General features: G+C 41.4%; 1 protein-coding gene across 3 annotated transcripts in view; it reads right to left on the bottom strand.

Annotated features, from left to right (window-relative positions):
• Nucleotides 1–10,443: 10,443 nt before the first annotated feature.
• Nucleotides 10,444–15,494, bottom strand: part of LOC124553608 (zinc finger protein 93-like) — a 75,477-nt gene continuing 70,426 nt past the window's right edge. For 2 of the 3 annotated variants that reach the window (XR_006968078.1, XR_006968079.1), the window contains exon 7: nucleotides 13,075–13,203. Coding sequence is in view for 1 of the 3 variants with exons in the window: in XM_047127465.1 (XP_046983421.1) it covers nucleotides 12,330–13,203 (874 nt within the window). In the remaining 2 variants the exon portion in view is untranslated. Of the gene's footprint in view, nucleotides 13,204–15,494 lie in introns of all 3 variants that reach the window. The other variant, XM_047127465.1, reaches the window with a different exon arrangement.

Below are 15,494 nucleotides of genomic sequence, written 5' to 3'. Positions count from 1 at the left end.
TTTTGGGACTTTTGCGTTTTGGGGTACTGTTTTTATATTCTTCGTTTTTCGTCCAAAGGAAGCCACGTTACAATGAGGATAAGATTCTTTCCTGCAAATTACTGTCCGACAAGAGAGAACATATATCTGATGACAAAAAATCTATTTAGGCTTTACAATACCAGAACAAAGAAAATGGCTCCACTGTGGGTAGATAAGAATGAAATCAGATGAAAATTTTTAATGAAAATTGTTTCAGCAGTGAAATCGTCAACTCTGTACTAGCAGCAAAATAGTTTTGGATGTTTTGTGGCATTTGAAAGGAAAACTAGACGCAAAGGATACACTACAGAGAAGCTGTGTGCCACCCCCTAAACATGCGTTTCTACGAGGTGCAATCAAAAAGTAACAGGAATCTTTTAATTTGCGGGCTTAATACATCTGATTTTCAATTTTTTTTTTATCTTATAGGTACACACGTTCCTGATGTATGTTTGCATTTTCACCTTTTTTGAATATTTAGTTTACTGTTGACAGTCGAAAAGATTATATGTGTTTTCGAGTGCTCAGAGAATTTTTACTTTGGAAAAACGTGGATTGTGACTTTTAGCGAATTTAATATGTGTAAGACAAGAGTTTAGCAGTGGTATAAATGTTTCAGAGAGGTTAGAGAAGACACTGAAAATGACGGCCACTCTGGACGCCCTGGCACTGACGACAATGTGGAAGAAGTAAAGAGCTTGCTGATGATGTCGTCACATCGTTTGGCATATGCTAAGTAATGTTTAGGTTCTGGGTATGAAACGTGTAGCAGCAAAGCTTGTTTCACAATTGTTGAATTTCGATCAAAACCAACATCGTGTAAACATCCCTCAAGAATCGCTGAATGAAGTCAGCAATGCTCCAAAACATCTAAAGTAGGTTATAACAGGTGACAGAACATAGTGTACATATGATGTCAAAACTGAGGCCCAATTGTCCCAATGGAAACTGCCTGAAGAACCAAGACCGAAAAAAATTCCACGAGTTCGATGCCACAAGAAGGTACTTCTCACTGTTTACTTCAATTACAGTGGGACTTCGCATCGCAAATTTCCGCCTTATGATCATACAATCAATAAGGAATACTACCTGGACGTTATCCACCGTTCGCATGAAAGAAAAAAAAAATTGTGGCAAAATCACTCGTGGAAATAACATGAGAACAACTCCTGCTCAGACCTCAATGCCTGTTCCTGATATTTTGGCAAAAAAAAAAAAAAAAAAGAGTTTCAAAGTCATAAGAATAAGCGATAATAACGTGCGCTGGAGCTAGTCGCTTTGTGAAACAAGAATTTTCCCTCAACAACATGAATTTGTCCTCCTCCCCCCACCCCCTTCCTAGATCTGGGTTTGCTGCGCATGCATGAATCTGGCAGCTTGGGCGCTCCAGAAAAATTTTTCCTGGTTGTATCTAGCTGCTTGGTGCGACTGCTTACACAGCCAACAGCCACACTTCTGTAGCCAGAAGCGGGAGAAGGTACCAATCAACTGCGCAAGCCCATGATCCCGCTCGTAACTGTTAAAACGAATCTAATGTAAACGGTCGTGACGTCACGCTCATCGGAGGCAATTTGTTGTTACGAAGCATTGCACAGTCTTCCTACAGCCTTTAACACATTTTGCTGTTGGCAGACGCTTGTATGAGCACTCTGTTTTGTTGCTGTGTATGGCGCATTTCCTTTGCAATTTAAGTTTTATTTTCGTTTTTTCTCTCGTTCGTGTTTTACTGCTGCAGTATTATTCTACAGTAGCTGGATACAGTAATATCACTTGTTAGAGTATCGGTTCTTACCAGTCAAAATCGCAAAAATTTAACTGAAATCAAAAACAATCAAAAATTCCCGGGTTTTTCCCGGTTTTCTCCCGGATGAAAAAATTCCCGGGTTTTTCCCGGATCTCCCGGTTGTCCCGGGTAGAGATGGGTCGAACTCGTTCATTCCCGTGAACTACTTCATTCGTTTCACTCTTTGCCGCGAAGCGTTCAAATGAAGTAGTTCATTGATGAAGTACGGGAGGCTGGCGAAGTTGCCCAGTTCGCCGCGGCAACGCTCGCTTCGCCTCGCTCGTACAATAAAGCTTCGTAATACTTCATAATTTTACCAACAGATGGCCGAACTATGCAGTAGCGTGCACGCAACGTTTTACGCTCTTACAGCATCTGAGCCAACTTAAATAGAGCATGGTCGAAGGGGACAGAGGAAAGAGAAACAGAGAAGCCTATCACATATAAAGAAGGTAGGTCTATTACATTTAATCTTGCTCGACATTTTCTCATAAAGCGCCCAAAAAAGTCTATTCTGCCAAGTGAAACCTTATTTGTTGTATTCGTGGACTGAAAAACTAGGGCTGCCAACAAAATGCAGTCCAATTTTACGTTCCTTTTAAAATTTAATCCAAAATAGAATGTGTATGTTTACCACTGTCACAAAGTCTATATCTACGTTAAGTAATTATTCAGAAGTTTTCCTGTAGATTTTATTTTTGTTGAGAATAATAACCCTCCAGATTAAAAACGTTAACTGTCACCTGTAGTCATTGGTACGATTTCAGGTAAAATCCGTCTTTCAGTGTTATTAACAAACCTTTTATTTTCATGTTGGCTGTGCGTGCTCACACAGCCAGCCTCTTCGTTTGTATCTTTAATATTCATTTGTCCGCAAGCGCTGCCAACGGTAGGCTACCGGTAGACGCGAAGTATAACTGGACTGCACAAATAGTCACGGGTAATGATGTCAGCACTGCAGGAAGCAGCTGACGCTGCCTTCCCCTCGTCCCTCACCCCCACAACCCCCCGCAAAACCAATCGTTTCCCACAAACGCCGCGCGATTCGTCGACAGGCAGTAGAGGGGAGAATGAGTGACGTAGCGGCGATGTAATAGGATGAGGGAGAGGGGAAGAGAGTGAGTGAACTAGAAAAAAGTGTGGAGTGTGTTATCTGTGAAGAGTTTGAAGTACCAGTTCAATGAAATTGAGTGGTTAGTTCACACTTCACTGGAGTGAAGCGTTCATTTGAACGACTCATTCGCGAGCTCCCCATCACTAGTCCCGTGTCGTATACACCCTGTAATTAGATAATAATTAATTCTTTCACTGTGACAATCGTCATTTATCGACTAGGTAGACATTGTGTAACATGTTGCTTTACCAAAAGTGATGCGTTCCACCACAAGCAACGTGGCTATAGTGAGTAAAGTACGTTCGATACAATAAGAGAACGAAGACGAGATGATCTATAAAACTGTTACCGTGCACACGGAGGTACTGGAATGCACTCATCTTTTACAGCAGATCTGTCCAAGAGGGGGCAAAGCGTGCACAGATGCTCGTGCTCAGCACCCGGGAAGTGAGCACTCACATAAAAAGGACAGTGTGTAGTGCAGGAGATGTGACTTACAAACTGTGCATTATATTCTGAGGAATAACCACATAAAAGGTTCGCCACAGCCTTAGATGTAACTCTGTAATAACGGCACATTGCTTGAAGTAAAGAGAAGCTCACTCTAAGTCAATGAAAAGCAGCAGACCTGTCCAATGAAAAGCAGGTCAGAAACTTCGAGGTTCAAGTCAGACACACCAACACGTATGTACAACATGTCAGTGCGAGCAGTTGTGCGATAAATTTCGTGATAAACAAATCTCGTAGACGTATATAAAATTTTTCCTCACTATAAATTTCTATGACTACACTAAATACTTGTGCAAACAACTTTTTTCCATGTTGGACAGAAAAGGCTAACTAACTTCAAATTATCAGTGCTCAGAAAGATGCTTGTGGTTTAGTGAAAAGTAAAGTAAGTAGCATTTACTGACATTCAGCATTTTAATGCTTAATGTGTGAATATTTGTCACTAATACAAATTGACGTCAATTTAAACCTTGTCCGAAAATGACACCATTGTAATGCTGCATCAATTGTAAGAAAATCATGTTTCATATTTAGCTTTCCCGTGTTAGCTAATCAATGCAACAGTCTTACGGGGTCAGGAATTTTCTCTGCCTCGTGATAACTGGGTGTTGTGTGCTGTCCTTAGGTTAGTTAGGTTTAAGTAGTTCTAAGTTCTAGGGGACTGCTGACCATAGATGTTAAGTCCCATAGTGCTCAGAGCCATTTGAACCAATTATGCAACAGTCTTAGAAAATAAATTTGCTATGAAAGGCAGTGCATAACTTCCATGGAGCACATCTCTGCAAAACTGGTATTAGCAGCCATAGAACAGACTTGTCAACAACAATTTCCCGTGCAGATCTACCTGATTCCAAATCCTCCCACCCTTTCCCCTACCATTTGTTGCTGCACACCAGCTGCTTGCACACGGCTAGTGGTGACTGAGAGCCAGCTCGCATGAGCAGATCGGTGAACAGACCTATGATAGAGTATGCACGACAAAACTTCTTTGACTATTCTAATGTTTTTGACTCTGCAGGGGATGGCGACCACTGTCAGGTAGAAAGTGAATGGGAAAAAGACCATTTCCTGAAAGTGAACTGAAAGTAAATGACATAGGGTAATTTTGTAATTCAGCTGTCAGATTCCAGAGTGTAATGCAATGAGCTTTCAATTGTAACATGTACCATGTTTTTAAGTACAGTAAACTGTACTAAAAATGTGTTTTGGAATATCCCTGTTTTTCGGTTATCTATGCAGTCTCTTATGCACATTAACATGGATAACCGCAAGTTTGCTGTACAGTATATATAAAAGGTATGAATGATAACAAGAAAACAGCTTAGGACAACAGGCACATTAAGTGGCATTTGCCTCAGTTTCGTTTTAATTATAAATAAATTAATAAAAAGATCATCACACAAATTAAATATTTCAAGACCTTAGGTGGAATTATCGGGAACACTATCAATGAAATAGTGACCTATTACCCATACAAAAAAGTTGTGTAAAGCTTACACAATCATTTGGAATATCTACAACAAGAAAACTCTCTCTATCCAAGGCAAATTTCATCACTATCAAACAGTCTGAAGAGAAAGTGAGTTACGCATCTGGCATGAAAAACACAAAACATAATAAATGACTTGTAATTATCACTTTAATAAAAGTGTAGTGTTATTGACTTTGCTCTGTGAACAAAAAATGAAATGTCAGGCGTTTATTACACTAGCCTTAATTGTTAATTTCCACAAAACCTGAAAAGTATAGCACTGGATGTGAATCTTGTGGCATTTATTGTTATACTTAGTATTGTTCTCTTTCCAGTCACACATGTTTATGTTTTGTTTCTGTGAAGATCGTAGTCAGCTTTCTGTAGAAAACACGATGTTACCTGAAGGTGCTGCATAAGCTGCTTCTTTGCTGGAAGACGGTCACAGTACGCATTATGTTGGAGAAGTGTTGAGAACCACTCCTCCCTCGATTTTCAGAACCGTAAGAAGTTACTCGGATACTGGAAGCACAGTTTTGTCCCGGTTGAAAAAATTCCCGGATCTCCCGGGTCGTATACACCCTGATTTTGCAAGTCACCTTAAAAAGGCTGCGTTCACACTGGCCGGGCCGCCGCCCGCTTTGATATCAAACACATGGTTTTGAATTGCGGTGTTCACACTGGCGGCGACATCCCGAGTGTTTGATATTCCCGGCGCGAGCCTGTGGAGCAGCACAACAGCTTCTGCAGGACACGCATCACACGTCTCCCTTCTACTTTCATCACTAGTGTGACTGCACACGTCTTTCATTTTAAGATGTTACCTCACATTTCGGAATCAGTGAGGAAAAATTACGTTTATTATAATGATACATGCGAAATTACTTTTATTTCATTTATTTAATCTACCGTATTTACATGCATTTACAACAATAGCTTGCCAGCGATCGCGGCATTGCCGCCACTGAATAGTTCGCATTTACTTGTAAACGGAGACAGATACGAGTGTCACTGAGGGACGGAAATGTGTCCCTACCAGATGACAATGCGTTGTAAAGTCATGCTGTGGCACGTTACTATAAGCTGTTGTCTGTGACATCTTTTTGCGATGTTCTTACTTTAATGAATGCAGAATAACATATACACGACATTAACTTGTGTCCCTCAATTTTGTAGTAGAAATTCGGTTAGTGTGACAGTAATGATGCAGTTTCCAGATTATGGAACGAAGAAACCAAGGAGTGTATTTCAGATAGTACACACAAATATAAATTATTTTCCTTTATAATTTTATTGTTCTTTCAGTTAAAACGGCGAAATTTAAATGGAAATGTTTGAGACTATTCCAGAGAAGAACTCAAAAAACTTGGTAACGTTAGATCAGGTGACCCAGGAAAAAGCCCACAGAAACGCAATTCCACTTGGCCTTGGTTCGAACACATGCATTTCCTAAGGGATATTTTAATTCCAAGAGCAATGCAGAGTTCGTTGTCATCACAAACGGAACCAGCAAGTCAATCTCAACTATCTCCAGAATTTTCGTCTAACGACCACTCTAGTCCACAAGATGAACGAGATCAGTCTGATATATCATCATTAGTGGCAGTTGATGAAACGTCCACTGGCAAGCACAATATCACAAAGGAAAAAAAAAAGAAGTAGTGGGCCAAATATTGAAGAAGAATTTTTAAAGCTCGAAAAGGGCAAATTAGCTGTGATGAAGGCACATCAAGACATGACCCAAAACGATGATACATACCACTTCCTGATGAGTCTCAGGAGTGCAATGAACTCCCTTCCAGTTCAGCGGCAAATGTTTGTGAAACTTAAAATACAAGAGCTTTTTTATAATGAATTGGAGGCAGTGAGTGCAGTGCCAGGTTCTTAAAATCAATGACTGCGCTAATTCAACTTACTTCTTCATTACAGACAACTTTACTTCTTGTATTATATTAATGTGAAACTGTATTCCGTTTTGTCATTGTTGCCTGAAATGTTCTTTGATAGTGATACATGTTATTACTCAATCTGCAATATAAAAAAAAAGCTTTTCAGGAACGTTCTTTATTATTGTAAGTAAAAACCTTTACTAAATGCCAGTCGATATTGTTAGGGAGGGTCAATGTCCACCCTATTACAAAGTGCTCAAAATTCGACGAGTCACCATAATGTGAAAACATAACTGAGATAACAATGAAATCATTTTTACATAAGACGGTTCTAATTGGATAATGGCGAAAAACTTCTGGCTGCACCTGTGTTATCTTCGACCTTCAGCTGCTAATGAATTAAGATCCCTTTGCCGCTGGGGACAAGACCACCAAGGGGAAAAAATACACAGAAGCAAACAGTGACACACACATCTCATCCTTTACACTGCTTGAACTAGACGAGAATCCAACAGATCAATCAACAATAATTCATTTACCTGTCCTGCTGTGCTTGAGGCTATGCTGAATCCGCGTGTTTTCTTTCAGTTACAGTAGAAAAATCGAAATGGCGCCACCTTACAGAAAACGATAACTTAATCGTTTCATCGTCAAATGATCCAGCAAAGTGTTGATTGAAACGCTGTCCCACTCAGCCTTGGTTTCATTGCATTCACTTCCTAAAATAGACTACTTGTAAGAGCTATCCACAGATCTTTCTAGGTGGAGATAGGGTCGATCTAAAGAATGTAATTATTTACAGCTTGCGGTACTACACTTACGTGAACTGCAAAAACAATAATACAAAAAAATGAACTTTTTGCGCCTTAGTCAAACTTAGACATAGAAACACCTGTAAATGTATTTATATTTTTTAACATCTGCTGTTTATTATATGAAACTAGAAATAAATCACGTAGAATGTTGCAAGCTTGTATTACAATGCATCAGGAGCAAGATCTCATCTTAGATTAATATACTCTTATCTTTTAGTTCGAAATACGAAATGTTGTTGTTGTTGTGGTCTTCAGTCGTGAGACTGGTTTGATGCAGCTCTCCATGCTACTCTATCCTGTGCAAGCTTTTTCATCTCCCAGTACCTACTGCAACCTACATCCTTCTGAATCTGCTTAGTGTATTCATCTCTTGGTCTCCCTCTACGATTTTTACCCTCCACGCTGCCCTCCAATACTAAATTGCTGATCCCTTGATGCCTCAGAACATGTCCTACCAACCGATCCCTTCTTCTGGTCAAGTTGTGCCACAAACTTCTCTTCTCCCCAATCCTATTCAATACTTCCTCATTAGTTATGTGATCTACCCATCTAATCTTCAGCATTCTTCTGTAGCACCAGCAACATTTGTCTATTGGTGGAACAATGGTTTTGTAGGCTATGGCCTTTGTGGGTGGACTACACTTTCCAAAGATTCTTCCAATTAGTCTCTGTCTGATATCTGCCTTACCTGAGATTAGTTTCATGTCGTTATGCTTCAAATTACTCCATACATACCTGTATATTCCTGGCTATTTAACGGATATGAATGCTTCTAGAAATTCTTCTGCGATCATGTAATCCTACAATAATGGTTCTTCCTACGTTATGTGTGGTCAAAAAAAAAACCATCGTAACGACCGGGAGAGCGGTGTGCTGACCACACGCTCCTCCTGTCCGCATCCTCACCTGAGGATGATACGGCGGTCGGATGGTCCCGATGGGCCGCTTGCGACCTGAAGACGGAGTGCTTGAGTGCTACGTTATGTGCAATGTGTTACATTTGTTTATGTTGAGGGTCAACTGTCAATCCTTGGACCGAGTGTCAATCCTTTGCAGGTCTTCCGATATTTTGCTACACTTTTTTAGCCTTGTGACTTCTCTATACACGACAGTATCATCTGTGAAAAGCCCATTGGAATCTCGGAAGTTATCTGTAAGGCCATTTATATACACTGTAAAAAGTAATGGTCCTATAACAATCCTTTGTGGTACACCCGAAGCTAGTTTTACATCTGAAGACTTCGCTTTGTTAACAAGGACCTAGTGTGTTCTGTCCGTTAGAAACCAATTTCAAAGCTGTTCTGATATTCCATACGCTTACATTTTGTTCATTGGGTGACAAGGTGGAAAAGTATCAAACACACTATGAAAGTCAAGGAACACAGCATCAACCTGAGCACTGGAATATACTGCTCACTGAATCTCGTGGAGAGACAGAACAACCTGTGTCGTACATGACCGTCATTAGCAGAATCCATGATGATCGTAACCGTAATGAAAAAACTTGCAGCATTAATCTCTTCTGATAGGAACTGTATTATGTTGGTGCATAAGTTTGTAGTGTTTTTCCATAAGTTTAATAAACACAACAGAGACTTTAGTCATCAATAATATAATCTTTTTCACTATTTGCAAAAATCTGCTAATGCTCGGGTAACTTTTCAATCCCGCAACTGTAGAAATTACGTGGTTTCGAGGTGAAAAACTCATTGAGCCATGTTTGGAAGGCATTTTCATCCAGAAAGGAAGGTTGTTCGATAGAGAGTGGAAAATGAGGGTACATAACCAGATGAATAAAGTGGCTGCAGAATGGTTTCACAAGCCACCTCCTGTACACTGTTTTCTGTCAATCTAGCAGAATACAGGTGAGCGTTATCTTGGAGTAGCATCACTTCATGCTGTCTTCCTGGTCGTTGTTCTCGGACTGCATCTGCAAGACATCACAGGTGTTGCCAATAAGTTTCAGCAGTGATGGTTTTACCTTAGGGAAGTAATTCATAGTACACCACACAGTCAATGTTCCACTAGATGCATAACATTATCTTTGGTGGATGTGCATAGGTCTTTGTACATGGAGTTGCTGCTTTGTTTGGGCTCAACCATTCCTTTCTTCTCCTTACATTAGGATACAGACACCATTTCTCGTCACCAGTAACGAAACACGACAGGAATGGTGGTGGTGTCCACAAGCTGACCGATTATGAGCAAACAGAGATGCACATTGGCCACCCACCGATTTTTGTGATTTGGGCTTACAGCAAGCAGTACTCGTACACCAGATTTTTGAACCTTCCACACTGCGTGCAAATGTTGCACAATGGTGAAATAATCACAGTTCAATGGTGAAATAATGACAGTTCATCACTTCTGGCAGTTCTCGAGTAACCTGATGTGGACCAATGTGTATTAATGCATTTAAATGATCTCCATCAAATCCCGAAGGTCTTCCTGAACGTGGAGAGCCTCTAAAGTCAAAATGATCCTTTTTAAAACTAGAAAAACATTTACTTGCCATGCTATGTCCACGCCCCACTGGCATTATTACCGTACCCAGCACAAATGGTTCTGGCTGCATCCACTGCTGTCAGTCCTCTGTTAAACTCAAACAGAAGAATATGTCAGAAACACTACAATTTCTACATTTGGCACTCCATTTTCTAGTGTCCACAGCTCTATTCGCTATCTCCAAATGACAATATGTAAACTCACAATAGAAACAGTGAACTACAAATAAAAGATGGCTGTCGATAAATAAACTCGTAGGAACAGGAATACCGACGAGCAAAACAAAAATGCCAGAAACATATACACCAACTTAATAATTTAAAATAACATATATCTACTGCCAATTATGCATTTATTTAAAGAGTGATGAGGCACATACATAATTCATTTAAAAATATACACTACATAAATCATTTAAAAATATATGTTTCTATAGGAAAAACACCCATAGCTACAGAATTGACAGTAGAATAATTTAAACAATAATGCAACTGAAAGTATACCAGTAAACACTTCAGTGCTAATACCTCACAGGTCAGTTTTCCTCATGTATCACTTTCTTCCAAATAAACGTCCACTTCCATTAATGATTTTTGTAACTGTTATGAAGAGAAATATTATTGGAAGAAATGGTGAAGCGTGGTATTAACAGCAACATCAAGCAAGTGGAATCTTAAAATTTCCTCATCCCATAAAATCATACACTACCACAATTACATTTGTGATAATGCTGAAAGAGAAGAAGAAGTGGAGGAAGAAGCCATGTGCCATCCATGTAAAGTCTGCAGGTGGAAGATTTTGCATCCTATAAAGTAATGTAGTTTTAGAGACAATGCATAATGAAAACCTGCTCTGCTCATACAAAGCCACGTTTCACACAGACGGGTTAGTATACTATCACAACAACAATGCTCATAATGAACAGGAGCCATACTGAACTTTTGAGCAATCCTTTCTTACAACTGCAGCATCCTAAACTACAAACTTTACGTTTACATATTTGTGAGATCAATAAACATCTACCACGTGAGCAGGTGCTATATTTACGAAATGTCCAGTATCGATGCATTTCAACAGCTTACTCTTACTTAGTTTCTTGTTAAGAAGGAAATAATTGCTGCTAAATTCTTCTCTCAGACTTCAGCATGCATGTGGATATATATGCACGGGCACCAGTGGAGTTAGGAAAACATTAAAAAGTGGGAACACAAACATCCCACATCAGCCCACAGTACGTGCCCTCCGTAGTACCCGAAAAGAAAAGTTACAGAATGACAGATGTGTCACTGTGAATGAGATCGCAACAATTCTTACAATAGGACAAAGTGCAGTGCAGGATACAATTCAGAGCTCGAATTACTGAGAAATTTGTACCCTCTGAGTCCTGCATTTGATCAAAGACTGTAGTTTAGAAAACAACTGCCACCCAAAACCTCAAACAATTTCAAAATGTAAGAGGCAGTTTTTGAGGAGTATTACGACAGGAAATGAAAGCTGGTTTTGTCATTACGTGCCTGAACTAAATGTCAGAGTACGGAAGGGCTCCACTGGGATTTGCTGTCAGAAAAGAAAGTACGGACAGTAAAATTTGCTGAAAAAGCTGTTGGAAGCATTTTCTATGACACAGAGGGTTGCATTCCGGTTAATGTTCTCAAACATAGACAGACCACAAATGCTGTGCACACCTTCTGACACTGTCCTGCGTCTACTCTCTTTTTAGGTCCGGAGTAACAGATGCGAAGTCACAAAGCAACGGAACACACTCATCTGGCAGTCAGAACAGACTTCTGCCACGAGAAGATTTAGACATTGGTGAAAACTTGCACAAACAATGGAGACTGTACTCAAAAATGACAAAAACGTCTGTACATAACCAGGATGTGCATTATTTGCTTTAAAAATAAAAGCTCAATCCTAACATACGGATAGAAATTCAGTGTTGGTGGGCTTCAAAGGTCACCTTACCAAGTGCAAACTGCTTTGTGTGCTACAGGAATGACAGCCACTGCACTCTGAAATGCACAGAAAACACAATAAACTTTGCCAATATTGAGTGTCCAGTGTGAGCCCTCCTCAGACAGTTCATATATTCGACATATTTTGTGGAAACGGATCACTATTTTGGGCCACATTTATGGCTCAGTAAGCTCATAAGAGAAGAGCAACAAACACCACAAGCGAGCTCGAGCACGGCGTACACTTACAGAGACGTAAATCGATACTATCTGACATGCAAGTATTTGTGTATCTGCAGGCCGCTGGCTCGATGGAACGATTCGCCACATATGTCGCACACGTAAGGCTGTACGTGCTGAGACCTGTGCTTCCTCAGTGAAGTGTTACTATTTACACATTTACCACATACGTTACACTTGTACATCTTGGACTGGCTCTTTCCACCGTGCTGTTCTTTGTGCCTCCAGAGAGAGCACCGGTCGGGAAAAAACTGGCCGCAGACGTCGCACGTGAGGAAAATCCCACTGCCGTGTACCAGAGCGTGTCTCTTTAGGTTAGAGTTGTTATTGAAAATTTTTCCACAGATTCCACACACGCCCAAGGCAGATTTCCACAAGTACGCGTGAGTGCCGGCAGCAGCCTCCGAGAGAATCGATGCCGCAGTTTCGGAAGGTGCCGGGATGCGGCCGCTACGAGAATCTCCGTGTGCCGAGCTGACTTCGCTCCCCCGTGTAGCGAGAGTGGCTGCAGAGTCCTCCGGACACGGCACCCCGTCACACTCGTCGGAGAGAATTTCACCCTCCGGAGACTCGGCACGCTTCTCCTTCGCGACCTTAGGTACCTGCCGGACGTCAGAGTCGACCGTGGACATAGAGCCGGAAAATCCTCTCCGGGGCGATCTCCGCATTTCACTCGTGACCACACAGACGTGATTCGTGCAATCTGCCTCCGACGAGAAATGGCGCGTGCACGAACTGCAGGTGGAAGGAGGAGAAGTGGCCGGCAGCAAACTTCTGCCGCACTCGGCCGCTCCCTCCGACCGTACAGTACTGTAGAACTTCTTTGTCTCTTTGGACTCTGTCACACCTCGAGCTCCGGCCAATGTGATGTCGCGGTCTGCACTGCTGACGCCTCGAGATCTAAAAAAAATACTCTTATGTTTAAAAGAATATTTGATGAAAACATATTTCGGTAATGTACAAACAAATATATAAGGGACAGTCAAATAAAAATGAGACAGATGGAAAGTAAACTGTTTAGACTGGAAAGTCCCGGTTGGAATATCAACAATATTGTGAAAAGACTAGACCGATACTTCCTGTAAAGATGATACATCGAGTTGGACAGATGCACAACAAAAAGACTTTTTACCCACTCAGCTTTCAGCCAAAACCTTCTTCAGAAAAGGAAAACACACACACATTCACACAAGCAAGAAGACCTCGAGCACACACGACCACTAGCTGTGCCCAAAGTGACTGAGATAGTAGTCGTCTTTGTGAGGTGTGGTGCTTGTGTGAATGTGTGTGGGTGTGTGTATTTTTTCCTTTTTTGGAGGAGGTGTTTGGCCAATAGTTAATTGTCTAACAGTCTCTTCATTGTGCCTGCCTGCAACTCAACATGTAATCTTTAGGGTAAGTAGCAATCTATTCTTTTCAGAACTTTCAGCATTGCAGTGTGTCAGCAATCGTAAGTATCGAAATAATTATGAAAAATCCGCCTCAACAGTTACATTTTCAGCAATACACCAAGTCCTTTCATCCATACATGTATTTTTTCATCATTACTAACTTTTCTCCAGGAGCGTGTACACAATGTAAATGTCATGTTACTATAAACATAGCTAGGTCTACTTTGGGTCTTCAGATCGATACCACAATGCCAGGTCTTTTAGGTGATGACATCTCGGTCGGCGAAAGATTCGAGTCCAGGAAGCAACGCGTTTTCACAACGAACAATCGCTAGGGTAAACCATCCACTACCAGAATTTCCAGTAACGACATCCAGAGTAAAATTAACTCTGCAGCCACGGAAGAATATAGGTCCATTCAATATGACAGCTTGGGCCGTTCCATTTCCTCCCAGTTTATTTTCAAGGCTGATAATATGTTTGTAGACAGGCATGCGGTGGCGGCATTGATGATACACACGTCGACGAGGCATAGTGCTTCAATGCTGCTGCAGATAGAGCTCACAGCAGAATGGTTCCACTGGCGTGCACTGCCCACTTATAAAGGAAAAGGTTGACCTTGATTATGTAATGCAGTGATAACGGACTTAGACTCTGCAGGCACCAGCAGGAATGGCTTATCCCGTACGCGTGCTGTAGTCGTTCTAGCAGTCAACCTTTTCCTATATAAGCGGGTAGTGCACGTGAGTGGAACCATTCCGCTGTGAGCTCTACCTGCAACAGCATTGAAGCACTATACCTCGTCGACGTGTGTAACGTCAACGCCGCCACCGCATGCCTGTCTATAATCATATTATCAGCCTTGAAAATCGAGGCGGATTTTTCATCATTATTTCTATTCTCTTCATTATATTGTTAAGTAAACTGCTTATTATTTCAAAAGTAATCCCCACGACTGTTAATACATTTACCCACTGAAACACAAGGCAGTCAATGTCTTCACGGAAAAATGCGAAACAAATTGACAGCCACGAATGTCTCTCTTCAGGAGCCCAAAAATATGGAAATCAGTTGGGTCGGGGGTTTGGAGCTGTATAGAGGGTGCACTTCCCAATGAAACTTCTGCTTCATAGCCAAAACAATCTTGGCAACTTGGTGATGTATTGGGGGTGGAGTGGAGGAGGGGGGAGGTGGAGGTGGTGTTATATTAAAGGCAGGGAAGACTGTTGGTAATGGATGCAATGAGTTAACAGAGATTGAGGCCAGGAGGATTATGCCAGCAAAGAATGTGTTGTGAGGATAACTCGCATCTGCACGATTCAGAAAAGCTGGTGCTGGAGGGAAGGATCCTGATGACACAGCTTATGTAGCAGCCACTGAACTCACACATGTTTTGCAGTAGAACCAGTACTGACACGGCTACTTTCACAGGTGGCTGTGTATCTGACTGGACAGGATGAGCCTGTGACAGGAATAGAGTAGGACAGGGCTTCCCAACGTGTGGTCTGCGGACCCCTTAGGGGTCCGCCGGCTCTTTCTAGGGGGTCCGCGGCCACCTTTCACCAAATCGTGTAAAATAATGAGTAAAATTATTGCATAAAAATGTGAAAATGAACTTCATCACGATTTTTTTGTGTGAAAAACGTGTAGTTTTACTTCAGGTCGTATTCCCAAGCAGCCTTTGCGGTTCCTAAGTGAGAACACACAGTTTAGTGCCGGAGAATGCGGCTTCTCTGATCGACTGTTTCGCAACAATACGGGGGTCATTTGTGCGCCGACTCACGGCGCTAGATGTGCTGA

The sequence above is a fragment of the Schistocerca americana genome, chromosome 11, assembly GCF_021461395.2.
Source record: "Schistocerca americana isolate TAMUIC-IGC-003095 chromosome 11, iqSchAmer2.1, whole genome shotgun sequence".
In the NCBI taxonomy this organism is placed as follows: Eukaryota; Metazoa; Arthropoda; class Insecta; order Orthoptera; family Acrididae; genus Schistocerca; species Schistocerca americana.
The sequence above is the reverse complement of the archived record's forward strand: the minus strand, read 5'-3'. Positions and strand labels throughout refer to the sequence as shown.